The sequence below is a fragment of the Sciurus carolinensis genome, chromosome 6, assembly GCF_902686445.1.
Source record: "Sciurus carolinensis chromosome 6, mSciCar1.2, whole genome shotgun sequence".
In the NCBI taxonomy this organism is placed as follows: domain Eukaryota; kingdom Metazoa; phylum Chordata; class Mammalia; order Rodentia; family Sciuridae; genus Sciurus; species Sciurus carolinensis.
The window spans coordinates 146,396,654-146,409,119 of record NC_062218.1 but is presented as its reverse complement, the minus strand read 5'-3'; the positions used below and the strand labels follow the sequence as shown (position 1 = coordinate 146,409,119).

The 12,466-nt window shown below is 44.1% G+C and overlaps 1 protein-coding gene across 2 annotated transcripts in view; it reads left to right on the top strand.

Annotated features, from left to right (window-relative positions):
- Positions 1-9,947: 9,947 nt before the first annotated feature.
- Positions 9,948-12,466, top strand: part of Adam19 (ADAM metallopeptidase domain 19) — an 83,973-nt gene continuing 81,454 nt past the window's right edge. For both annotated transcript variants that reach the window (XR_007109113.1, XM_047555732.1), the window contains exon 1: positions 9,948-10,160. Coding sequence is in view for 1 of the 2 variants with exons in the window: in XM_047555732.1 (XP_047411688.1) it covers positions 10,064-10,160 (97 nt within the window). In the remaining variant the exon portion in view is untranslated. The remainder of the gene's footprint in view (positions 10,161-12,466) is intronic.

Below are 12,466 nucleotides of genomic sequence, written 5' to 3'. Positions count from 1 at the left end.
GGCTCTATGCTCTGTGATTCCAACCGGATCATTCTGGAAAAGGAAAACTATTGAGGCAGTAAACAGGTTAGTGGTCATGCCAGGTGTGGCGACGGGCACCCATAATCCCAGAGACTCGGGAGGCTGAGGCAGGAGCATCTTAAGTTCAAGATCAGTCTGGGCAACATACTGAGGCCCCCCCAAAACAAAACAAAACAAAACAAAAGCCAAAAAAGATTAGTGGTCAGCAGGAGCTGAGGGGAGGTGGAGATGAACTGGCAGAGCATAGAGGATTTTTAGGGCAGTGAAACGATTCTTGGTGTCATTACCATGATTGGATACAGGACAGACGTTGTCAAAACCCAGAGGATGCACAACACTAAGAGTGAACCCTACTGTAAATTAAGGACTTGGGATGATAACGATGAATTCTTTTCCAAATTAATGGAAACAAGTCTTTATTAAGTAACTTTTAATATCAGAAAAATAAAACTCTTATATTTCTCTTTACAGCAAATACACACCAGTGTATTGTTCATCGTAAGTTAAAGGCCCTTTATCGGAAAATATATGGTTTTGAACTTTACTCATATTGAATTTATAATCCCCATGACTTCCCTACATATACATAAAAAAGGGTAGAAAAATTAGCAAATGCTAAACTGTGTTGATAATTTATCTTCAGAGTTTGAGGGTTTTAGAAACAGTCCACACACCTTGTGTACGTGGATTCCTTGGAATAATGGTGTATTGAAGCAGGTTCATCCGCTGCAGCAGATGCACCTCTGTATTATAGGATGTAGATCATGGGTATGTGAATGTGAATGTGGGGCTGGTCACCTCTTAATTTTGAGGTGACCCTGAAACTGCTCTAAAAATAAACTTTATTAGTTTAAAACATTTTCTTTTGGGGACCCATGGGAACAAATAGGTATTAGCTATTTGCTTAGCTGTTCTGCCATTGAAGGGTCACTCTGGGGCTTAAGCTTATCTGAGGACAGGCTGAATTCAGTCAAATTTCTAGAGTCATCAGAACACACTGAAGAAGACAAAAAAGGAGGGAGGCTGAGGCAGGAGGGTTGCAAGTTCAAGGTCAGTCTTAGCAATTAGTGAGGCTCTCAAATTAAAAAAAAAAAGAAAGAAAAAAGAAAGAAAAGAAAAGAAAAAAGGGCTGGGGACATAATGCAATGGTAAAGTACCCCTTTAATCCCAGAATCCCAGTACCCGCCCCCCTCCAAAAAAAAAGAAAAAGAAATGAAAGAAAAGGGAAAAAAATAAAAGAAGGAAAGAAAAAAGCTAATCTGAGCAGGAGTTTGAAACCCCTGCAAACCTGAAGTACGATAGAACTCACAGCCACAAACGAAAACTCTGCAAGTTCACCTGTGGATGTGTGGTAATAACGGAATAGTACTGTGGTTGTTGACAGTGGCTTTGGTGTTATTAACATTTTGGTTTCAAGTTAGGCTTTGTCTTCAACCTAGTAGCTACATGAACACTCTCCAGTTACTCTTCAGCTGCCACCTCTGGCCTCAGTTGCCTCAACCCTGAAGTAGGAATATCAGTAGTACCTACTACAGAAGGTTTTCCTATGGGGAAAACAGAATAATAAATGGACTGGTGTATCATAAACTTTGTATGATCCGTAGTAACTACATGACTAGTCACACCATATGCATTGCCAATGTTTGTTTGTGACTATATTAGACCACTTTTCATGACTAAAATTTCATGCCTGAGGCTAGATAACTTTAAAAAGAAAAGAGATCCATGTAGTTAACAGTTCCAGAGGGTCACGGGCATCAGTCGGTTCTGGTGTGGACCTCCTGGTACATGACATACCATGGTGGGAGTGCGTATGGGAACAAGAGATCATATCTGCAGATGGGAAACCAAAGACTAGGGTCCCACATTCCCTTCTGGGGGCATCTCCCCATGTGACCTAAGGATATACCCCTAGGATTAAGTCTCCAACATGTGTACATTTGAGGATAATTCATATCCAAACCATATTACTGACCTACTAAATCACACATCCATGAGATTTGACCCAATATCTCTTCATAGGATTGTTACGGGCCTCAAATTAGATGACATAGGTACTCTGCTTAGCACCAGCCACAGTGTGCAATGATCAATAGTGACTAGTGCTGTTATGTATCACCTTGGGAAGATTGCCCCATCTGGAAAAAATCAAAAGACCCAAGTCACATGTCAAGAAACTTGATCACCCTCTGTAATTGGTCATTTACTTGTCAGTTGCTACCCCATTCCTTCTTTTACCCCACCTCTATATCATAATTGTTATAGTGGACCTTCTCTTGTCCATCTATGTAGATTCTAGCAGGTTCCAGGTATAAAATAGGTATTCAATGAATACCTGTTGAATGAATGATTTGAAGGAAGAGCATTTTGGGTTTTCAAGGGTTGAGAAGATTTGCTTTTCCTGTGGATTATTGAACCAACCACACAAAACAAATGGAAGACTAAAGTCTTTAACATAAGCAAGAAACTTGAGTAAATGGCCCTATTTTTGTTTTAATTCCTTCCATCAAAATGGATCCCATTGAATCCATCTTATTCTAACATGGCTTCCTCACAGAATATTTGTAGAGCGAGAGAGTTCTTGGATGATCATGCATCTATTCCTATGGCTCAAATCAAAAGAACTGCTAATACCAAGCCCTGGCAAAGATGCAGAGTGACCAGAACTCTCACACACTGCTAATGGGAATGCAAAATTGCACAGCCATTTTGGAAAATATTTTTTTTGCAGTTTCTGATGCAGTTCAACATATGCTTAATTATGATATCCAGCAGTTCCATACCTATTTACCCTAGAGAAATGGAAACTTGCATTCATTTAATACTTGAATATTTATAATCACAATAGTCACGATCACAAAAGCAGAAACACCCAGATGGACTTCATCTGGCGAGTGGATGAACTAACTATGGAACATCTATACAATGAAGCATTCCTGAGTCATCTAAAGAAAGGAAGCATCCGTGCATGTCATGATGGCAATGACTCTTAAATGCATGTTCTGTATGAAAAAGGACAGATGCAAAGGTCTACATCCTGTATGGTTCCATTTACAGGACATCTTGGAAAGGGCCACACCAACAGACATAGAACAGAGCAGTCAGTGATTGCCAGGGACTGGGCAGAGGGGTCTAATGCAAAGAGGTAGGTGGAAAATTTTGGGGGTGATCTTGATTATGAAATTGATTATTCAACTGTATGTTGTTTGTCAAAACCCATAGAACTGTAGACTAAAAAATGGAGAATGTAGTGTACACAACATTCTAAATAAATCGAACTTTAAAAAAAAAAAAAAAGAGCTTGTTGCTGAGAAAATGAATCACAAAGCCAGTTATCACAGGGTAACGTTATTTCCATAACAGGAGCCAAGGAAGACAGTTATCCCACGGTGGCTTGGAAGTTGCTGCTGAGTCAGAAAGAGTTGATTGTTATTAATTATATAATTTACTTAATTGAACTTTTGTTGCACTTTCTAAATGTAAGGGGGGGTGGTGAAGGAAGAACAAGGTTCACTTCCTTGTCACAAGGGACTCACATTCTAGTAAAAGAGTAAGAAAAAGGCAGGGAGAGTATGCTATGATCATTTAATTGAGGACTGAGTACAGGGTTGGGGATGTAGCTCAGTGGAAGAGTACTTGCTTAGTGTGTGAAAGGCCTGGGTTTCATTCCCAACACCACACACACACACACACACACACACACACACAGGAGTACAGTCATAAGTCACTTAATGATGGGGAAATGTTCTAAGAAAGGTGGCATTAGGTGATTTTGTCATTGTGTGAACATGATAGAGTATATTTACATAACCTGGATGGTATAGGTCAGTCACGCTGGATGGTATAGGTCAGTCATGACATGGTCTCTTGATGCAATGGAGAGATAAACAGGAATTTGAGGCTGCAGCTGGATTAACAGTGCATACTATTTTGCAGAAAACTTTTTTTATTTATAAATAGATATAGAGTGGCCTAAAATAAAGATAAAAAGTATAGAGTGATAAATACCTGACCCAGTAACATAGTTGTTTACTATCACATACTATGTCCTGGACACAATCGTGTGCTATGCTTTTATACAGCGGGCAGCACAGTAGGTGTGTTTACAGCAGCATCACCATAAACAACTGGCTTTTCTTTGGTTACGATGTCATGACTTTCCCAGCTCTTCCTCATTGGACCTTATCATATATGCAGCCTGCCGTTGAGAGAAATGTCGCTATGCAGTGCTTGACGGTACATAATTAGACTTGTCACACATTACATAACTGAGTGCATGAACCAGGTCCTTGAGTAACACCCACCCCTCGGTACCAACTGGCAGGAAAGGAGAGGGATATTAGCTGGCATTTACTGGCTGTCTACTGTGGAGGGCTCTGTTCAAAACACAGCGCCTGAATGAGCTAGGAACTGTCATTATGATCATCCTGTATAAATGAGGCAACAGAGTCCCAGAAATGTTGGTTTCTTTGCCCGAGGTCACAGAGCTAATAAAGGACAGAAAAGGACAACTGGCTCTTAACCATAATAGTATACTGTAGCTAGAGAGAGGCAGTGGTTCAGTCCCCTTAACTTCTGAATTTTAGCATCAGTTGATATAAACCTGGTCCAGTTTCCCCAACATCAGAGTGAGAAAGTCAGTATATATAAAGAGGCCAAGTACACAAAACTCTCTGCTTAAGACAGATAAGACTTCGGTTTTTGTGTTTCTTTATATGTTTGTCATTTACCTACACCCCTTACTAAAGTAATTACTTACTTATTATAGAAAATTAAAGAGAGAGAGAGAGAATTCCAAACAAAACAAAAACATTTCCTCCATAGTCTTACCATGCAGAGGTTACCCCTGCTAACATTTTGGCACATTTCTTTCTAGTATTTTTAAAAATGTCCTTTGTTTACATAGCTGAGATCATACTTCAGTGTAATTTTGGATCCTGCTTTTTTCCCAGTTAACATCAGAGCCTAAACTCTCATCGTTTTAAGTGGCTGCACAATAATCCATCATATGGATATTATATAATTTATGAACTGTTCCTTCACAGTTGCATATTTAGGTTGCTTCCAATATTTTCACTATTATAAATAACCCACTATGAACATTCTAGTCCATAAATCTGTGTGTGCATTGCAGATTATTTTTTTAGGAGGGTTTCCCAGAAATGCAATTACTAGGTTAAATGTCAGGAATATTTTAAAGGTTATGTAGAGATGTAGTATTCTTTATAAAAAGCGCATGCATTCTTCACAAATAAATGGAAAGTCTTCCAGAAGTCAAAAGCCGTGTATATACTTGTTCCCGTGTATAAGAGTGGAGCAGGTGGCGGTAGAGAACTGGGGATGTTCTGATGTCTCTGTCTTGCATTGATCATCAGGCTTTTTCTCTTGGGAGCTACCTCCCAGGTGTTAGGGGCACATGCTGATTAAATGCAGATCAACTGACTGCCAGCTAATGGAAAAAAGTTTCACATAGGAAGTTTGTATGTCTGCAGGATCTGCTCACAGAATCAGTTAGGCATGGCACTTGGGCACTTTTTACTTGACTCAGCAAGGTCACTGTCATTATCTGAACACCTCCTCACAGCTCCTGGTTGAGATGGATTGGAGGGAAATATTCCCATTCCCAGGTCACCCGTCAAAAGCCCAGACCCAGAAAGGAGAAGTGACTTACCCAAGATCATAGAGCTGGTTGAAGATGGCACCAGGACTAGTCTCAAAGCTCTAGGACGATGGCCTCTCATACAGATTAAATTTGTCTCCCACTCCAAATTCCTATGCTGAAACCCTAAACCCAATGTGATTGCATTTGGAGACAGAACCTATAAAAAGTCACAAAAGGTTAAAAGAGGTCATAAGGGTGAGGTCCTGCTTCTGATAGAACTGAAGTTATTATTTCTTTGTCTCTTTCTTTCTTTCTTTCTTTATCTTTCTTCTTTCTTTCCTTCTTCTTTTTTTCTTTCCTTCCTTCTTTCCTCTCTCTCCCTCTCTTTCTTTCTTTTTGTGGCATTGAGATCGAACCCAAGGGGGTATTTGACCACTGAGCTATATCCCCAGTCCCTTTAATTTCTTTTTTTTTTTTTTTTAAACACTTTGAGACAGGGCCTCCCTAAGTTACTGAAAGTCCTGCTGAGTTACCAAGCTGACCTTGAATTTGCAATCCCCCTGCCTCAGTTTCCTGTGTCGCTGGAATTATAAACCTGTGCCACTGCTCCGGAGAACTGCTGTTCTTATAAGAAAAGAAGAAACACAAGAACTTGCTTGCTCTCTTTCTGCATATACAGAGAAAAAGATGTGTGAGGACCTGCAAGGTGGTCAACTATAAGCCAAAGAGACCTCACCAGAAACCATCCCTGAAGGCACCTTGATCTTGGACTTATTAGTCTTCAAAACTAGGAAAAAATAAGTTTTTGTTGTGTAGGTCATTTAGACTGTGGTATTTTGTTACAGCAGCCTTAGCAGACTAATACAGATTTCTGTGCTTCTGTAACAATATGGTAGTGACTTTGGAACTGGGTAATGGGTACAGACTGGATGAGCTCTGAGGTCCATGCTAGAAAGAGCCTGGATTACCTTGGAAGGACTGTCAGGAGAAATTTGGATGTTAATGATGATTCTGGCAAGGGTTCAGGAAGGAGAGTAATAGAGAAAGCTTCTATAGTCTTGGGAAACACATCTGTCACCATGAACATAATGTAGTAGGAATGTACTTGTTAAAGGTGATTCCAGCGACATCTCAGGTGGCAATGAGACATGTTATTAGAATAGAGGAAAGGTGACCCTTGTTATAAAGTGCTAAAGAACTTGACTGAATTGTGTTCTAGTGTTTTGTGCAAAGTAGAAATCGTGAGTGACAAATTTAGGCTTTGGAGCTTCCTAAGCAAAGTGTTAAAGGTGTAGTCTGATTTCCCTCCGCTGCTTGTGTACAACGTGAGGGGGGGAGATACAGTGAAGGAATTGCCAGACACAAAGGAGCCAGAACTTGAAGATCTGGAAAAATGTCAGCCTATTCGTATTGTAAAAAAATGAGAAAGCATATTGTGGAGTGAACACCGAGAATGTGACTGGAGAATTGCTTATAAGATGAACCCCATTTTTAGCAGAAGTCAGGTTTAGGGATGGGATTGTACAAGCAAAGACACTACCAGTTTGGATGGAGGGGGACGGAATCAGGATGAAATAAAGGAAAGCTCTCAGAATTCTGGGATTCCACAGGACAGGGCAATAGAGCTTTTAGGCTATGCACTTGCTTTATCCTTCAAGAAAAGGGAAGAATGGCACCTGTCTATAATCCCAGTGACCCAGGAGGCTGAGTTAGGAGGACTGCAAGTTTAAGGCCAAACTTAGCAACTCAATAACATTCTGTCCCAAAATAAAAACTATAACCGGGTTGGGATATAGCTCAGAGGGGAAGTGCCGTGGGTTCAAACCCCAGTACCCCTGCGGGCATTTCAGAGATCACCCATGCCTTGCTCCCACCACAGGCCCAAGGGGCAAGGTTGTTCTATTAGGTGGACCCTCTCCTCTTGGGGCCCAGTATTTCAGGGGCAGGGCTGTGGCAAAGAGCTATGGGAGGGAGTCCACTGCCTAGGACCATGGGTATGACACTGCTGTCCCAGTGGGCCTCGAGGGCAGACCACCCAGCCAAAGAGATTCTAGAACTTTAAAAAATAATGGATTTTCGCCAGGAGTGGTGATGCTCTACTCAGGAGGCTGAGGGCAGGAGTTTTGCAAGTTTGAGGCCAGCCTAGGTGACTTAGCAAGACCTTAACCCCCAAATGTGACTATATTTGGAGATAAGGTCTGTAAGGTTACTTAAGTTCAGATGAGTGAGGTCCTACTTGGATAGCATGGGTGTCCTTAAAAGAAGAGGAAGAGACACCAAACTTTGCTCTCTCTGAACATATAGAGCCCATGTGAGGACACAGTGAGAAGTCAGCCATCTCTACAAGGCAGGAAGAGAGGCCTCACCAGAAAGCAAACTCTGATAGTACCCAGAACTTGGAACTTCAAACACCCAGAACTGTGAGATAATAAATTTCTGCTATTTAAGTCACTGCCTGTGGTATATTGTTATGGCAGCTGGAGGAGACTAATACAGTCCTATTTGTTCCAATGGCAAGAACTATATCTTTTATTTTCCTCCTGGGGACCCATAGGTAGGTTTTGATACACCTATCATCATTTTCAGGAGTTCTTTGTTCTTCCTAACACATATTTTGTTCAGTTGTTCAAATCTGGGTTTGATCAATGAGGCTCAGTGAAAGAAATAGATTCATAAGATATCTGAGGTTTAGTTTCTAGAACTGAACTTTGCTAAAGGATCTTAGACAAATCACTTTTCTCTGGTTATCAGTTTCTCCATGGTAAAATAAGGTGGGTTACTTTGGGTCCTGAAGTTGTATAGATAATGGGTTTGAATCCAGACTCGGACTTGGGCAAGTGACAGCCTCTCAGATTTGATTTTCTCATTTCCAAACAGGGATAATACTGAAGCCCACTCTATAGGATTACTGAAGTAATTAAGAGATAAACTATGCAGTGTCACTAGCACGTATAAAGGGTCAATAACAGGCCTGTACATGGAACCACCATATGACCCAGTTATACCACTCCTTGATATTTATCCTGAAGAATTAAAGTCATTATACCATAGTGTTGCCTGCATACCCATGTTTGTAGCAGCACAATTTACGATAGTCAAACTATGGAAACATTAGCAGATGAATGCATAAAGAAAATGTGGTATATATACACAATGGAGTTTTATTCAACCATAAAGAAAAATGAAATTATGTCATATGCAGAAAAATGGATGGACCTTGAGACTATTATGTTAAGGGAAATAATCCAAACTCAGAAGGTCAAGGGTTATATGTTTTCTCTCATATGTGGAAGCTAAAGAGGTAAAAGGAAAAGAAGTGTTGGGGGGGAGGGCAGTAGGGAAGTAATAAAAAATCAAAGGGAGACCAGTAGAGGCAAGGGATCAGGGAATGGGAGGAGGTGGGGGGAAGTGCTGGGGAGTGGTGTTGGCCAAACTATATTGTCATATTGTGTGCATGTGTTGAGTATGTAACAACAAATCCCATCATTATGTGCGACTATAATGCACAAAAATGAGGAAAGAGAAAAAATAACAGGCCTTTATTATATTAAATTAATATGTGTAAGGTGCTGAGGGTAGGGTCTGATACTCATAGCTGTAATTTTCTTATTCTAGAGATAAGTAGTCAGTAAGTGATAGTCATTATTTTGGGTCTCATCTTCTTCCATTTCCATCCCTAACCCTGAACCCTCATCATGGGGAGTTCTGTCCCCCCCCCCACTCCATACACTCCTTGGGCTTTATGGGCCCAGAGGTTTGTCCAGTCTGTTGCTTCCGCCTAGTGTTCCATTTCTCCTCCTCCAGAGCTCGGATGTCTTCTCCTCTGGGATTCCTGATCTGCACCCCCCTCCCCCAGCCAGAAGGAATGGCTGGCTCCTTGATTTGTGTCCTGCTAAGAAAACAACTCCATTTAGCACTTAGTTCTTCGTGTCTAGTGGTTGGGTTAACTCTTTAGGAGCCTGCCTCCGAGTGGCGGCCTGTGGGGGACAGCGCTGGGTCAGTTGCCTCTGTCACCCACAGCGACTAGCACAGTGCAGGGCAGTAAACTGACCGCTATGCAACGAGGGGTCCGGGTTTACTCTTAACAAACCCAAGCCCCCGACTCTCCCCAGGCCGCATCCGCTGTGAATCGCGGCCCTCCGTGGGCTCGGCTTATCCTCGCCGGAGGTCCCCTTCACCTGAGTCGTCCCGGCTCCCCCGGGGTTTGGCCGGCTCCGCCCCTGGCCAGTCCCAAAGCCCCCTCGCGGCCGCGCCTCCCCTCCTCCATCCGCGGCCGAGCCCCGCGGGGCTGGGGGCGGAGCGTCTCGGCTGTGGGCTGGGAGCCGCGAGCCCAGGCTTTAAGGCGAGCGGTCGCTTGCAGACGCGCCTCCACCGCCGCCGGGCCGGGGGCAGGCATGGCAGAGGGCGTGTGAGCACGGAGAGCCAGGGGCCGCCGCCACTATGCCCGGGGGCGCGGGCGCCGCCCGGCTCTGCTTGCTGGCTCTGGCTCTGCAGCCGCTCCGGCCGCGGGCGGCGCGGGAGCCGGGATGGACGAGAAGTAAGTGGCAGGGCGTGGGGGGACGGAGGCGGGTGGGCGGCGAGGCTCAGGGTCTTGGGAGTGTCGCTGGTCCCTGGAGCGCGGTACCGCGATTCCTGCGCCTCCTTGCAACTCCCCGGGGCCTGCCCCTCCGCCGCCCCCAGCCTGGGATTCCAGGCTTTGTTCCCACTTGGTGTCCCCCCGGGAGCAGTGGAGTCGGGGAGACCCGAGCGAGCAGAAAGCAGCCGGTCCTCTCTCTGCTGGCCTTCCAGTCTCTTTCTCCTTCCTCTGTTTTCCTTCTGCTTTTGGCTTCTCTTTCCGCTGCCCTCCTGGTCTCTCCTCTTTTCTCACGGTCCCTCATCCCCGCGCCGCCTGTCTCGACCTCTTGTGTCTAACACCCAGCCACGCTCTAGCATCCCGGCCGTCTGCCCACGCGGCCTGAGTAGCTCCCTGGCATCATGCTCTGTGCCAGGCGCACGCGGGTGGGAGGAAATCAGATGCCCCAGGGACTCGCTGGTAGGGTATCTCATTGGGTATCCTGTCGTACAGTGCGGACCCTGGAACCGGCGATACCCATTGAGCCACCCTACCACCCTACTGAATAAAGATCAAGCCCAACACACCCATTATACAGATGAGAAACTGAGGCCCACAAAAGGGAAAGGACTTGTCCATGGCTTCGCCACAGATTGAGGTTGTGCTGCCTGGAAACCAGGGCTCTCTCTCCATACTACCCGACTCACGCCCTCACCCGGCCTCAGTTTCCCCTTCTGTGAAGCAAAGGGATTGGACTCAATGCTTAAAGCTTGGATCTTGGGTGATCTCTGTTGTTCTCACAGCTAGTTTCCCAGACATCACTCTTTCTCAGGGTCGATTCCTCAGAGGCTCTCCCCGGGGGCGGTGTCCGTGTTGTCTTTGTGACCCGAGGAACCTTAGCCTTAGCTCCGCCGCCGCCACAGACTGGCTGGGCTGACTCCAGACCGACGCTTGCAGGACCAACTGTCAGCGTTTTTAAATCGAGCGAGGGCAAGCCGGGTGGGGCCTGGACAGGCTGCATTCTCGGCCGCCTAGAGCGAGGAGGCTGTGCTGGCCCGGACAGTGCGGAGCTTGCAGAGCGAGCTCCCGAGGTCCTCCCGTGCGCCCTCGGTCGGACGGAACCGCCTTTTAAAGCTCTTGTACCGAAAGGGAAACCGAGGCACTGGGGCTTCACGGTGAGTCGAGAAACGAGGAATTCCTTCATTTCTCCATAGTCAGGGTCTTCTCGAGAAAGAAGAAACCGGGTTCTATCCATCTCTGATTGTGCAGTCCAGTAGGAGACCCGAGTCAGTGCTTCTTGCAGGAGAAAAGCAGGCGAAAGGCCAGGAAAGCCAGTGCTGAGTTTTGAGTCCTCACAATACCTGGGAAGTAATAAAAAGTGGAAAAAAAAGAAAATGATCTGTAATCCCAATTCTCAGTTGCTATTAATATTTCCTACCCTGTAGTCTTCGTGTGTTCGTACAAATATATATTGATAAAACTGGAATCGGATCATAAAGTTTTGTGTCTCTTGCATTTTTCATTTCACATTATAAGCATTTCCCAAATCATTACATTCTCCAAAACCACAACTATTTTTTCTTTTCCTTTCTTTTTTTTTTTTTCTTCCCTTCTTTTTTCTTTTTTTGGTACTGGGAATTGAACCCAGGAGTGCTTTACCACTGAGCTACATTCCTACACCTTTTTATTTTTATTTAAATTTTGAGACAGGGTCTCTCACTAAGTTGCTGGCTTGGAACCTGCGATCTTCCTGCCTCAGCTTCTCCATTTGCTGGGATTACAGGTGTGCTCCGTCCTGCTGGACAAAACCATACTGACCATAAATTCCATCAAGAGATTGCAGAAATATAATTTTCAAAAAGTTGGAAACTGGACTCCCACAAATGTGGCAAAGATATACTCATTTCATTAACAAGGTAGTGAATAGGAGGGTTAAGGAGAATTACAGTAACAGGGTGACACAGATATTGGAGAAAGAGTGTTGAAATCTTGTGGCTAAGACAGATACAGAAGTGGTGAATGCCCCAGGAAGAAGTGGTAGATGCCCGCGAATTCTTGGTTATCTTTCTATGAAACCGAAATCATTTGCATCTTTTCCTAACAGAAAATTATAGTTCATCCGTATCTTTATAGAGTATAGGGTTAATAGTAAATAAAAAGTCAAAGTAGCTTCCCTTAGATAAGTCAATAATCCATGGGAGGACCTGTTAGAAAGTGCTCCAAATCTGACACTGGAAAGAATCCTGCTTGCTCCTTGCCTTATTTCCAAGTGTGTACCACCCTTTTGATTG